Source organism: Meleagris gallopavo, chromosome 9 (genome assembly GCF_905368555.1).
Source record: "Meleagris gallopavo chromosome 9, MGAL_WU_HG_1.1, whole genome shotgun sequence".
Taxonomy (NCBI): domain Eukaryota; kingdom Metazoa; phylum Chordata; class Aves; order Galliformes; family Phasianidae; genus Meleagris; species Meleagris gallopavo.
In genome coordinates this window covers 8732102-8745649 of record NC_139412.1, presented here as the reverse complement: position 1 = coordinate 8745649, position 13548 = coordinate 8732102, and the positions used below count along the sequence as shown (strand labels likewise).

General features: G+C 36.9%; 1 protein-coding gene across 1 annotated transcript in view; it reads left to right on the top strand.

The window, feature by feature from the left end:
- Nucleotides 1-13548, top strand: part of LOC104912176 (connector enhancer of kinase suppressor of ras 2-like) — a 173218-nt gene that overhangs the window by 73180 nt on the left and 86490 nt on the right. The window contains exons 3-5 of the mRNA XM_085230711.1: nucleotides 5758-5960; nucleotides 7206-7293; nucleotides 13263-13304. Of these exons, the coding sequence (XP_085086837.1) occupies nucleotides 5758-5960; nucleotides 7206-7293; nucleotides 13263-13304 (333 nt within the window). The remainder of the gene's footprint in view (nucleotides 1-5757; nucleotides 5961-7205; nucleotides 7294-13262; nucleotides 13305-13548) is intronic.

The following is a 13548-nucleotide window of genomic DNA, read 5'->3' as shown; positions in this document are numbered from 1 at the left end:
TCATTCAGGAGGCATGTTTAAGGTTTAGATTCCAGACTGAATTTGTATCCTGACTCATGATCTCTACTGAGCTTTTTGTGTTGATTCAAGACAGAGGAGGTTCCTGGGGCTCATGATACAAGGTCAGTTGCAGACAGCCCTTTGGTTAAAAAACAGCTCAGCTCTGAGCCATCAGGCATAGGCAATCAGCAATTGGTAGCCAGTTCAACACGTCTTCCTCACATCTCCAGAATCATATATACAATGTGTGTGTATATACATATGTATATGTATGTCTCCCTTTGTGTGTGTGTGAGGGCTGCTCTGAAAGTACTGTTCCCTACTTTATGATGTTTGCTCACAACAGAGGTGGAGATTGGTGGGATGGCAGAGAGGCTGAAACTTCCTGCACATATCCCCTTACATGTTCTTGCCGTGTGACAGATGGCAGCAGAGGGGCAGTCTGACAGAATGGCTTGTGGCACGGAAGTGCATTTGAAGCAAAAAGGGAGAATTGCATTTCCCCATGTAGAAAAAATGACACCCATTGACATTCACTGACTCTTGCTGAATGTTGATGGAGACCAGACAGTGGATGTGAGCACAGTGAGGTGGTGAATGCTGCATTTCAGCAGTGGTAACAGCAAGAGTGGTCACCTCTTCTGGTGCAGATTTGTATGAACAAGGCACACAGGCCTTGTTAATCACTGCTGGTTGTGACTGTATTGAAAAACTTTGTAACTAACAAATAGTGTTTTTGTGCTTTTTGCATGTTTGTATCTGTTGTAGTTTCCATGGAAATTCATAGGAGGCATTGTTTCCAAAGCGACCTACGTACTATATATATATGTATATATATATATATGTATATATATATATAAATATATATATTAAAAACATATATATATGTTATAGTTATATGTACAGTGCATCAGATGTTAAGTGGCAGACCTCAGCATGCTGTAAGCACCAGTTGTGCCGAAGCAGTAACTTTTACCAGACTGCGTGTGAAATCATTTTTTCCTGTCTGCAAACCACTGCAGCCGATCTTTAACACTATCAAATTTAATATGCTAATTACAGGGTGTAATTTATTCTTTCCTTCAGCTCAATTTACGTCACGACTGTTCACATAAAATACCAATCTGGTTCTTTTAGCACTTTATCTCAAATCTATAATAAATACTTAAAATTAGGTCATGTTCTGTGGAATGGAGGTTTTATACAGACTTTTAATTTAGTATTCTAATGCAACAGTAAAACTCGTTTATTTGTTCAGATAATTTCAAGAGAAGGTCCTCTGTGGTTTACATGAAAAAAATTATTTTACCTCCTTCCATTTGCTATGTGCATAAAGGAGATTCAGTTTGCAGATTCTTCTTAAAGAGGAAACAGTGACATGCCTGACTGAGATACAACGCCTGATGGGCTCTGGGCTCCCGCTAGTTTGGTAACCTTTGTTCATTTGTATCATTAACAGAACAGTTTAAAAAAATCTAAGCAGAGTCTACATAATGAAATCAAAGAAATTTTTACAAATCCAAGTATTTTAAGAATACACATCCAGAAAGGAAAATTAAAAACAGCAACAACAAACACTACAAAACTGCACCTATTTTTCTCTCTGTACTCAAATGCCAGAACAACTTATGCTAAAAACATAGTGTGTGGTTGTGGTTTTATGCTTTATTAAACAAGCTGTGATTACCTCTTCTCAATATTGAATAATGAACACGCTGTTGTGGGCGCCGTGGTTTCCATCACAAGGCTGTTGCCCTTGCTGGAGCTACACGCACAGAACGCAGACAGCCAGAAGCTGCGGGATCCCATGAGGCATTTCCCCAGCGGAGGTTGCAATCTCCCATTACTGTGCTTGGGGATTTTCTTTCCTTGTTAGCTCAGGGCCCAGCACATGGCAGGGTGGCCCAGGGAGGCAGGTGGGATGCATGGCCTCGGGGGAACGGGGCGGCCTGGAGGGAGCAGCTCTGCTTCTCTGCAGAGCATCCCTGCATTGCTACTTCAGTGGCTGTGATTCCACAGTACCTTTAAATCAGTTTGTGCCATTTGAGAATGGGTCTGGTCAAAAACCAGTTGGTAGTGGGAATATGTGGCCGAAAGTGGAGCTTTTGAATTAAATTGCCAATTCAGCTCACTATCCATCAGTGCTGGGACTTGAGAAGAGGGCATAGAAGCATCTTTCTATGGCAATTCACAAATACATCAGTTTAAAGCAACTGGGAAACTGGGTTCTGAGAAGGAGTGGAGCACACGGTGAGTACAGACATGCTGTTGATGGGACAGACTGGAATGGGAGCAGCTGAGAGTTTTTTGGTGTTAGGGGCAGAGTGGTACCCACAGGGGCAAAGGCACATCTCCGTGGGTTTGTTAATGGTTCCAAGCTGTTGCTGCTGCCGTCTGGAACTGAGACCTGGCAGCTGCAGCCACCACAGCTGGGCTGCACTGATAAATCGTGGAGATTCTTAACCTTATGTATGAAACATGCAAATGTGAGCACAGCTCAGTATTTAAGTTGTGGTGTTTTGAATGCCTTACATGGTAAGCTTCATAAAAGATGCTTGATTTGGCACCAGGAATTGCAGAACTAAAATGTACTGTTAAATCTTTCTGTTATTCAAATCAGATCATCTTCGTGTAACTTTTTATGTGAAGGTAATAACGCTGCCATGTACCTTATTAAGTGGACATAAAAAGTAGCTCTCTCTTTGAATATGAAAAAGATGAAGTAAACTTCTCATAGACTTGCCATTCACATTTTGTGTTCAAGATTGGCTCTTAATTTCTCACAGCAGTTACAGTTCTGCAATATAGCTCCGAGTCCTCTTTTGCTGATATGGAATTTGCTGGGCTCATCTGAACTTCGTGCTCACTGAGCTGTCCTGTGAACAAGTTCTTAAGGAGATTTGACAAAGTGCATGGCTATGTAGTTCTTCTAATGACACATTGCTTGGGGTCACTTTAGCAATCAGTATTTCTCATCTAAACCTGTGTGTCCACTGCCACTAATAGAGTAACCAATAAATAAATAAAAGGCTATGTAACAGCCTTAAGCATCATTAAATAGAAACAGGGAATGGAGGAAACCTTGGTTTGGTTTGTTTTTATTTTGGTGTAGGTTTTTTTGTTTGTTTGTTTTATAAGAAATAATTCTACCTGTGCTAATGGCACTGTCATGAAACCTTTTAGAGATTGTGGCCTTGTTGGTATTTATTTGTTTTGGTTTTTTAAAGCTAGATTAATATCTAGGATTTATTGTGCAAGAGAGAAATCACCTGGTAGGAGTCAGAATTTTACAGGCTCGAGAACGTTTCTATGTATCTCTCACAGTAGCAGTATGTACTTACATAATGAGAGCAGAATATGTAGCTGTGAAAACTGAGGTCTGATATGATAGCTGTGATAATGATTTAGTTTGGCAGGTTTGAGACTATCTGTTGGCATCATGCAGATGAGATGCCTGTGGGAATTAGAAGAGATCCAAGTACTTATAGCACCATATATACAGAACAGCTTCTTTTCCATCCTTTGTTTTTAAGCACATTCACTAAATCATAATTGATTCAGATCAAATTTGAGTGTGTAAACACCTGTTTGCTCTAGTCTCTTCTGGGACATCTCTTTTTTTATCCCCCCACTGACTTGGGAAGGACTAAGGGAGCCATAATTTCCTTCAGCAGTTTTCTGATGCAGTAAATGAGGATGAAGTGCTTGGAAGTGATACATTCAAAGACTATTTTTAATCATCCTTTTTCCAATTTTATAATTGTCTGTAGTTGTTTCATTTACTTGAAGATCTTAGATTTGAGGGAAGCTTAAATTTAGAGCACTGCTACATCTGTCTTCTACAGAGATGTTAATTCACTGTCATTTTTATAATATTTTATCTTTTTCCTTTTATTGTACCTTACTAAAGAGATCTCAATTAAATTCCTAGCTTGCATCAGCACTTCTACTGTGCTGAAAAATTACGTTTAATCTTTGATGATCTTCATGGACATTTTATTTATTCTTAATCTATTCTACATTTAAAACTTTATATTTACATTAATTAGAATTACCACTGCCATGCTAATTAGTAAACTTTGAGATGAAAAAACCTGCTTACTAGGTGGATTTCCTCAAATACATTTCATGTTTTCCAGTGACTTGAATCAAGACTGTAAAATTCACTCCAGGTGATTAGACTGATAGTAACCAGCCCACACTCTTCAAAATTTTGACCTGTAGTCTGGTGCAAGTATACTAGCATTTCATGGACTCTGTGGTCAAGCTGTTTCCTTTCCCATTTGACTTTTATTGAAAGTAAACTGACAGGTTCCCTGAGCTTTCATGCTGTAATAAATTATTTGGAGAAGCATTTTCTGCTTGTTACCCCAGGGATAACCAGGGCTGGACTTGGAAATAAAAGCAGGAGGATCTGATTTATCATCATTAAAAAATGTTGTTGAGAATGCAAAATCAAACTCTTCCTTAGGGGAAACTGAACACTGCTTAGTACAGTTTGCAAGCTGGTAAAGACATCCCCATACATCCACTTAGTCATCATCTTGGCATGAGTAAAAGTGACAGTAAAACAGAGGGGAGGGAATCATTCAATATTTTAATAAAAGAAAGATTAGCTGCAAATATTAAACAGATGGCATGCAAATATCAAATACAACATGCTTTTTAAATATAAACTTTTCAAAAATAGCCTTCTTTCAGTGAAACTGTTGTTAACTGTATGATATTTGTTTTGGAAAAATGATTAAGAGAATTGTTCTTTTCTGTAACTAAGCCAATGTAATTTTCATTTGTTTCACAATTCAGTCTTCTATGTGATGCTTCCAAACCTCGTTGACTGACTGGGATGCTTTAGGCATAGTATGTACATAATACTGAAATGAATTCTGTCCCTAGTGTTTAAAATGATTTTTAAAAGTCAGCTCTTTGCATTCAGCTAAGAACATAGCAAAGTGTTTCCATGCCTTGTCCTCCAAGCTGGAGGTAGAGAACTTCATTTATTTTTCAGAGTTATTATCTGAGAGAGAGAATAGCTGGCAGAAAAGGAACAGGCCTGTGCACCAGTCAGAACTGATCCAAATTTAGCAAGCAACTTCACCTACCATTTGTTTATATTTTGTTTGACTTTCATACAATCCCATTTTATATGCTTGTTGTCGTTCAATGCATTCTCTTTTTGTTGTTGGAAACATTTAATCTTTGTACAAATATCATTATTGTCATCCAGCAAGATTGTGCATTGCTTGCTGCTCTTTATTCTTTGTTTTGACAAAGAAGTTTAGTGAGTAAAATTAACATGCAATATTGATGAACATTCATCCTTTAAAATATACACACTGTTGAAATTAATAATGGTCAATCAATTCATATAGCGAAAGCTGATTTTGTTTAAGTGTTCATTAAATTTTTTCTTATACTACATTCTGTTGTGGCAGGAAGAGATCTTGATTCAATTCAGTTGGAGACTTTCGATGTGAATCTGAGTTAATTATTTAAAGTATTAGAGCTGAAATCTTTATCACCTGGATCTAAGTGGGGAATTGGGTGGCTGAAAGACAAACAAAAAAGACTACCATGCTTGCTAGCACTATGGGCATGTTTCAAACAAAGGAGCCTCTTGCTTAATCTGATACCAGACATCCATAAGTTTTGTTCCCTTTCAGCCAAGTACCAGTTAGAGTGTTTTGCCTCACTGTTCTGTTCATATAGCTTACAACACCCTATTTCACTTGATTGCATTTTCCTTTTTCCCCTCAGAACTATGGTTTGGAGACTGAAAATCTGAGAACTCTCTCTCACAAGCTGAATGCCTCGGCCAAAAATCTTCAGAATTTTATAACGGGTAGAAGGAGGAGTGGCCATTATGATGGCAGGGCCTCCAGACGACTGCCAAATGATTTTCTTACCTCTGTAGTTGACCTGATTGGTGCTGCCAAGAACTTACTAGCCTGGCTGGACAGGTAATTTACTTTTTCTTGACCTTCTACTGATGAAAATAAATGATAATACTTAATTTGGAAAGGAATCATAGAATCATCATAGAATCACAGAACAGCTTGGATCATCTAATTCTAACCCTCCTGTCACAGGCAGGATTGCCAACTCCAAATTGGTCTACTAACTAACCTACTACATCAGGTTGCCCAGGCCCCCATATAAACTGGCCTTGAACACCTCCAGGGACGGGACATCCATAACTTGTCTGGGCAGGCTGTTCCAGCACCTTGCTACTCAGTGAAAAATTTCACCCTGACGTCTAGTCTAAAACTCCCCTGTTTTAGTTTAAAACTATTTCACCTGGTTCTATCACTGTCTCAAATAAAAAATTCTAGATAAATGTAGATAAAATTTTAACTGTAGCAAGACAGAACCCAAAACATATAATTACAGGATGGAATTTCAGTTGTTTCCATTTTTCTGGAGTTATAGCTATGGACAGACTTATCTGGAATCTGAATGCTCTTGAATATATAAATGGCACCTTAGAAGTCATAGTGAGAGTGAATCACCCTCCTTTATGAGATTTGTATAATCCTGGTGACATCTTCCTAACCTAATGCCAGCATTCATATTCTCTTGGGCTATGACCTTGTCAGTTCTTATAAATTCAAATGGGGTCAGATTTGGTTAGAATGTGGAAAGCCTGCAGAAAATCCCAGTTCACAGGAAGCTGTTACTGACTAAGGAAACATTATTTTCCTCTCTGAACTAAGGTGCTAATTTCTGCAGAAGAGTGTTGTCATGCTAGTAATGCCTTTTTAATGAACCATACAAATGAAATTTTGACTGCTTACCATTATTTGGAAGCTCATGTTTCACTGACATTAAGAATGATAATTTCTAGTGTTCTGGCCAAGATCCACTTTCTTCCAGCCAACATTGTTTCTTGTTTCATAGTCACATTTTACAAAAGTTATGTGGCTTGCTGCTGGAGATTGTCGTGATTAGGTGATTCATAATTTTGTGGTGTACAACCAATCTCTGTATTGTATACATCTTCTAAATGCCACTGAAGACTCCAAAAAAGCAGTAAAACTGTGTTATTGAAAAATATATTCATTATTTTAGGACTCTTTTTTTCTTGATTAAACCGTAGAATAAGTAGCTGACCTGATTATACTTGCTTTTATGAAACTGAATTTACTTATCATAAGTACTGTGAGATATCCTTAATATCACATAAGTCTGTTCTTCCTTTCTCACAGGTCTCCATTTGTCAGTGTGACAGAATACTCACTGCTGAAAAACAACATTGTTCAACTGTGCCTGGAACTAACAACCATTGTACAACAGGTAGGAGTGGTTATCTTCCAGTATTTGCAAGTACTAATAGTTGCTCAAAAATAATAGTAGTAAAAACATTGCTAAGCTTTTGCTTGATCAGAAAAAAATGGTTTTGGATATTACCTTTCTGTTCCTTCCATATTTTCTTTTGGTGGGAGTGATGGGAAGATTTTAGATTTTGGCTATAATCATGTGTCTGGATAGATCAAAAAATAGGGTGTAGTTAAAAATAATTCACTTTTCTTTTGAGTGGACAATTTCATGTTAAGTTATTTGCTGCATAGAAGAACAGTGCCACAGTCAGAATCAGGTTAAATGCTAAAAAAAAAAAAAAATTGTTGGAGGTTCAAGCATGTTTAATCAAAAATATTTCAGGGACAAGTTCTTTCTTATATCAAGATGCAACTGTACTACGTTTTCTTCACTCAAAAAGCGCCTGTTACATAAAAGTTGTTTGTAATTAACACTGAACTAGTTAGATATGAAGCAAATAAGGGCGGTAGTATTTTCATTACTAATCTCTAGTATAGTACAATCCACAGGTACATCAAATACTTTCATCTGGTTCTGTAGCTCTACATATTATACAAACAATAATAGTCACTAATGTTATCTTCACTGTCTGCCCCTGAAATAGAGGAAGTTACACACAAGTACAGAAAGACTGAATGTAAGTTAGTGTCACAGATTTTTACGTTGAGCTTTCCTTTTTGTGAGTGGATAAAAATTCTGATGTGACAAAACACTGCTACTGGAATATGTGAAGTGGTTAGAAAAGAAAAGGACTGTACTGGAAGGAAGGAAAATAGAAAGTTGAAAAGTGAAGGGGAAGCAAGAAGAAATATTGTTCAGTGTAGTCCTGTAAGCAGCCTGGACCTACTTTCAGTAGAAGGGTCTCCATTGCTTGCTCTTGTTTTTTTTCTGTGAGTTTTTAAGGTATACTAAGAATAGAGCAGTAATAAAACTCACTTAAGAGGCTTTCTGAAGTAGCAACATTCTGTAATGTCTTTTTCCTTAATATTACGACTTGCATTAAAAAAAGCAAAAAATCAAGTATCTACCAGATTTTGTATTTGCATAGTGTAGCCAAGGTTGACGCATATTATGTCTTTTAAGCCATTATCCTTAATTTGTAATACTCAACTTTTTTTCCTTTTGAGAATTTTTTACTGTTATGCACTATTGCTGTAGAAAACAAACAATCCTTTTTCTCTTTTCTTTGTTTATAAATTCCTAAGTAGACATTTAATTATTAATGTATCTTTATTAAGCTTTCTTTTAGTGTTTATAACACTAGGCTATTTTTGATTTACAGACTAAGCAAAATGAACTTCTCTGCAGTACAGAATTTTGGATTCTGATTCCCCTTGTGAGAGGTAGATTGTGTTTTTGCAGTGGAAATTTCCAGTATTTCTGTATGTAGCATAGGATAAGTTGCCTTTCCCAAAGAAAGCTGCTGAACAGAGTAAAATGAGACTGGGGTTTTCTGACCTAGGTAAAATTGGGAATGGCACTTGGTAAGGTAATTATATAAGGTAGGGGAGAGACTGGTGCAGGACAGAACTAGTGTGCAGACAGTTGAAAATATTGTCTTCCTAATGCCGTAAAGAGTACAGAATGGGTTGGTAGCAGACATTGCATGGAAGTGTAAGGTAGCTATGGAAGTGTAACATAGCTATGGAAGTGTAACATAGCTATGGAAGTGTAAGGTAGCTATGGAAGTATAACAGAGCCATGGACGTGTAACATGGCGACAGCGTCGGAGGACTGTGAGGCTGAGACGCTCAACCAATGAGTGCCAGGAGAGGCTTGACCTGCGTTGGACCCAGGGTATATAACGAAGTGGATTTCACTAACTAGTTGTGCAGTTTCTCCCTTGCCAGTAGGCGGTGTGTGCCCGTTATTGCAATAATGAATAAAATGCCCTTCACAGAGATTTTTGCCTGATTAGAAATTTTTTATCTTGAGCGTGTTTCTCACACTCTCTTCAGCTGATACTGTACTTTTTTTGTGTGAGTTTAATTTTTCCCAGTGGTCTGGGTGAAAATAAGAGAATTTTGAATTGCGGTCTCCATTCCTTCTATTCTTTTGACTGCTTTTGGCAAATGAAATTCACTTCTCTGCGAGTAAGAAGTTGGGGTTTTGTTTTAGTTCTTCATTACCACATCATTCCAAAAGCTGTCTTCATTCTGACAACTTAAAAAACAATATATCTTAGAGAACAGTCTCCAGGACAATCCACAATGAAAAATGTTTAGTTCATTTTTAAGTTCAGTTACAAATCAAGACCAGTCTTGTCTTTTTCTTACCTTATTTTTAGATCTGGGTTGCTTAATAGCTATCTGATATTTTTACCGTATGTAAAACTTAGTACCAGAAAGTATAGATAAAACAATATCCTTCAGAGAGAGGCAGCTTTATTGTTACTAAATCTGAGGAAAATTGATCTTAATGTGTGAAAGCAAAGATGTCTCACCTAACAAAAAATGTAGTCTTAACTGTAGGCTGAAATATGAAGTGAGTGGCATAAATAATAGAAATCATTCTAACAGACCATTTTTAATACTGAATGAGACAAATTTTAGATATCTAATATTTAATTGTACTTAGTTTTCTTATCCCTGACAAATCTCCATTTTATTAAAATAAACAGAGAAATTGTAAATGAATAGCATTACATAGAAAGCTGCAAAATCTTTGAGGTATCTTAATTTTGGGGCCCAATTGCCCTTCAAAGTTTTTACAGTATCTGCAAATTTCAGCAGTATATGCAGTCTCTTTGAGAATTGCAAACTAAAGTTATGAATGTACCATGATTATGTGCAAGTCCTACCATCTTTTTTTTCTTTATCAATATTCAAAAACAAGCTATTTTATCTTAGAAAAGTTGTGAAGGTGTCAAACCTTCCAAAGTCAGAATGTTGTGAAGTGCAGAAACTGGCTTGTACGTGATACTGTAGGAGTGATTATTTCGTAACTCCTGTACTTCATTGTTTTGCAGAGGAGAAATGTAATGCTGCTACTTGATTTTATTTTTTTTAACTCTAAGAAAAATAATACATTTTTAACATCTTCATGCGTATGGAGGATGGAGAAAGAATACAACTATTATTTATCTTCTAGATCAAAATTCTATAAGTGTTAATCCTGGAAGAATTTATTTATTTTTTTAATGAGATCCCTTGTGCATTTCTGTGTATCAGGGAAAAAAACAAAAAAACAAACAAACAAAAAAAAAACAAAAACAAAAAACAAACAAAAAAACATCAGAAGCATGTCGTGACCTACATATCTTAGAATTTTAGTATAATATTGCAAGTGCTTTTAACCTCTCAGTTAAACTGGTCTGATGTATTAACAAAAAGTCATTATGCATATGTTTTGGAAGGAATCCCAAAACCATTAACAATTTTAATGCTAATGTAATCTTGGATGTGCAACCTAAGTATAGCTAACATTAATTCTGCTCTACAAAACAGTAAAATTTCAGTTTCACTCTACACAAGTCTTCAATTATTTGACCTGAAGTAATTAAGCATGTTCGGAATTAAGCTCATATTATTTTTCTAGCGCAGAAATTAAAGGAATAATTTAGATAGGACTATTAGCTCTGAAATCAAGCTATAAGCTCTCCTGTGATCATGTGTTTCTCTTGGTACTTGCAGGGTTAAAGGGAGATGGTGGATATGCTGTTTGAAGTGTGTAAAACATGTAAGAAAACCTGCCTTGGGCATTGCCAACCAAACTGACTAATTGCATTCTTATTTTTGTGCTGAAGAAAATAACAGCATGAATACAGAAGAAACATCAAAGGGGTACTTGACCATGAAATGCTAATATAAATTCCTCTGTGTTCCTTGTCATTTGCAATCTGGTTTTAAGTTTCTTATTTTGAAAACTGTCTTTACAAAGAAACTAATTCCTCCACAAAAGCGCCAGTCCTCCAAAATAAACGCTTAATGTTGCGGGTGAAGCAGCCACTGGTGCTCCAGGTGTGTGCACAAGGCTGTGTGGCTCACACACGTAAAGCTGCCCTGCAGCAACCGCAGATGGGCTCCTCACCACAGTGCCCCACAAATGCAGGCCAAGAGCTGGACATGGCCTCTGTGGATGGGAGGCGGCCAAGGGCTTTTGCTGCTGGACAAGAGGAGCAGGGAGCTATCAGTCAGCTGCAGAGGCTCCTGCAGAGAGTACCACAGCCTAAGCTGATCATGCAGCTAATCTACTTGGAGAGCAAATAGGGTGAGGATGTTGGAATTAGTTCACAGGAAGTTTAAAGCAATTAACTGTTACTGCTATCGTGTTGATCCTGAAAAGAAGAAATGATGATAACTTTAAGGGAGCTTAAGTTAGAGGATCTTTTGTGTATATTTTGTGTAAAATTTACTTAAAAATTTACTTAAGGAAAAAAAACAAAGTCTTTTTTTACTTCAAATATATTCTGAAAGTATATCCCGAAGTCCTTATCTTGCTTTGTAAAAAGCTGCTTCCAAGATGACGATGCATTTAGCAGTTTTCCAACTTTATTTTTACTGCTATTAAACATTGACTTAAATAACGACTATCTGCATGGCTGACATGCTGGGACACCTCAGAAACATTTTCTCCTCAGATTTTGTTAAATAAAAGCCCTCCTTTGACACAATAGATGGTTGTCACAGGCCAGTGCCCACCACAAAGCCTTCAGTGACAGAATGTTCTGGAGCTCCGGGGGCAGGGCTGCAGGTGGCCTCAGAGGTGACCGCTTTGTGGGGGGAATTCCAGGCATTTCTATTTTATTCTCACTTTGCCTGGCACATTTGCATTTTTGTTATGTTCCTTTTCATTTAATTTTTGTAAAACATCATGAGAGCTAGCGAGCCAGTTTGGAGTGCTTACTGGCAGGAGAAGCTGCATTTTCTCTCAGTGCACTTGGAATCTCTTCTGTGGGAAGGAGTTCAATACTCTCACGCCATGGCTGTGCCCCGTAATAGAGGACTGTTCCAAACTTTAAAAAGCAGTAGAGGCAGTGGACACCTTTTAGGAAATGTTATGCTTTGGTTCATGAAATATAAGTGATATTCTGGCTGCCTGTAATGTTGTTAAATAAAAATGTGAGTTAAGTGAGTAATGTTTTAAGTTATGGATTGATAAGAGTTACTGTCCTTAAAATGATAATTAGAATAGGAAAATGGCTGCTCTGGAAGTTACAAGCCTTAAGCAAATAAAGAGGTCAATTAGGATTATATTTGCAGGTCTAACTTTGGGACTAGGTCTAACTAGGTCACTAAAACAGTGAAACCCTCTGGATATCTCTGAACACGTGTGCAACATGAGCAAACCTGAGTCTTCTGTCATCCCCTTCTGATGTGACTTGTGCCTCCCAAAACCCAAAAGTAGAGCTTTTATGGAAATACTTCCAAGAAATGGGACTATGGCTGTTTCTTGTCCCATGTGGACAGTAAAAACAACTATGGCCTTGAAGCAAGAATGAACCAAGCACATAATCTTTAACATCTTTAATGTTGTACTTATCAAAATAATTTCTGCTTACTTCTCCTTCCGACACTTTATAGTAGCACAACCTATCTATTGGTAGGTCTGACACAGTGGTTGCATCTCACACAACTTGTACAACAGCATGCATTCTGCCTTGCACAGTTAGGCAATGCTTGTCATGCTCTGAGTTTCAGTGGATTTCCAACGTATCAGATCAATTATATTCACTTTTTTTTTTTTTTTTTCATTTTTGTGACTGTCCCCACTGCTTTACATGTATTTTACTGCTAGTACTGAGCAGAAAAATTTCTTTACTATAATGGAAGAATAGATCATCCCTGAGGTAAGTCAGGTTACTTTTGTGAAGTGATATTCTGGACAGAACTGAAGAGTTTGTGTTTATGCTACATCTGTAAGAGACAGCATTAAGCATTCTTTTCTTTCTTAATAGGAAATTTAAAACAGTATGCTTTAATTATGTTTGTTTTATTTTCCCACAGGATTGTACAGTGTATGAAACAGAAAACAAAATACTTCACGTGGTAAGTATTCTATTATAGTATTCTCCAGTCCTACATCATGCCCTTCAATCATTTTTTTTCAAAAGTATTAAATTCCACTATGGGAAAATAAAGTTACTATTTGACAAAACTCATGATGAATCATATCAGTTGCTGAAAGTTAGTTTTCATAAATAAAATGAAATTATTAAATATACATATGTATATATAGTTAAAAAATCTTTTTAACACAAGAAAAAGGAGAAATCACCTCATGTAGACTGTG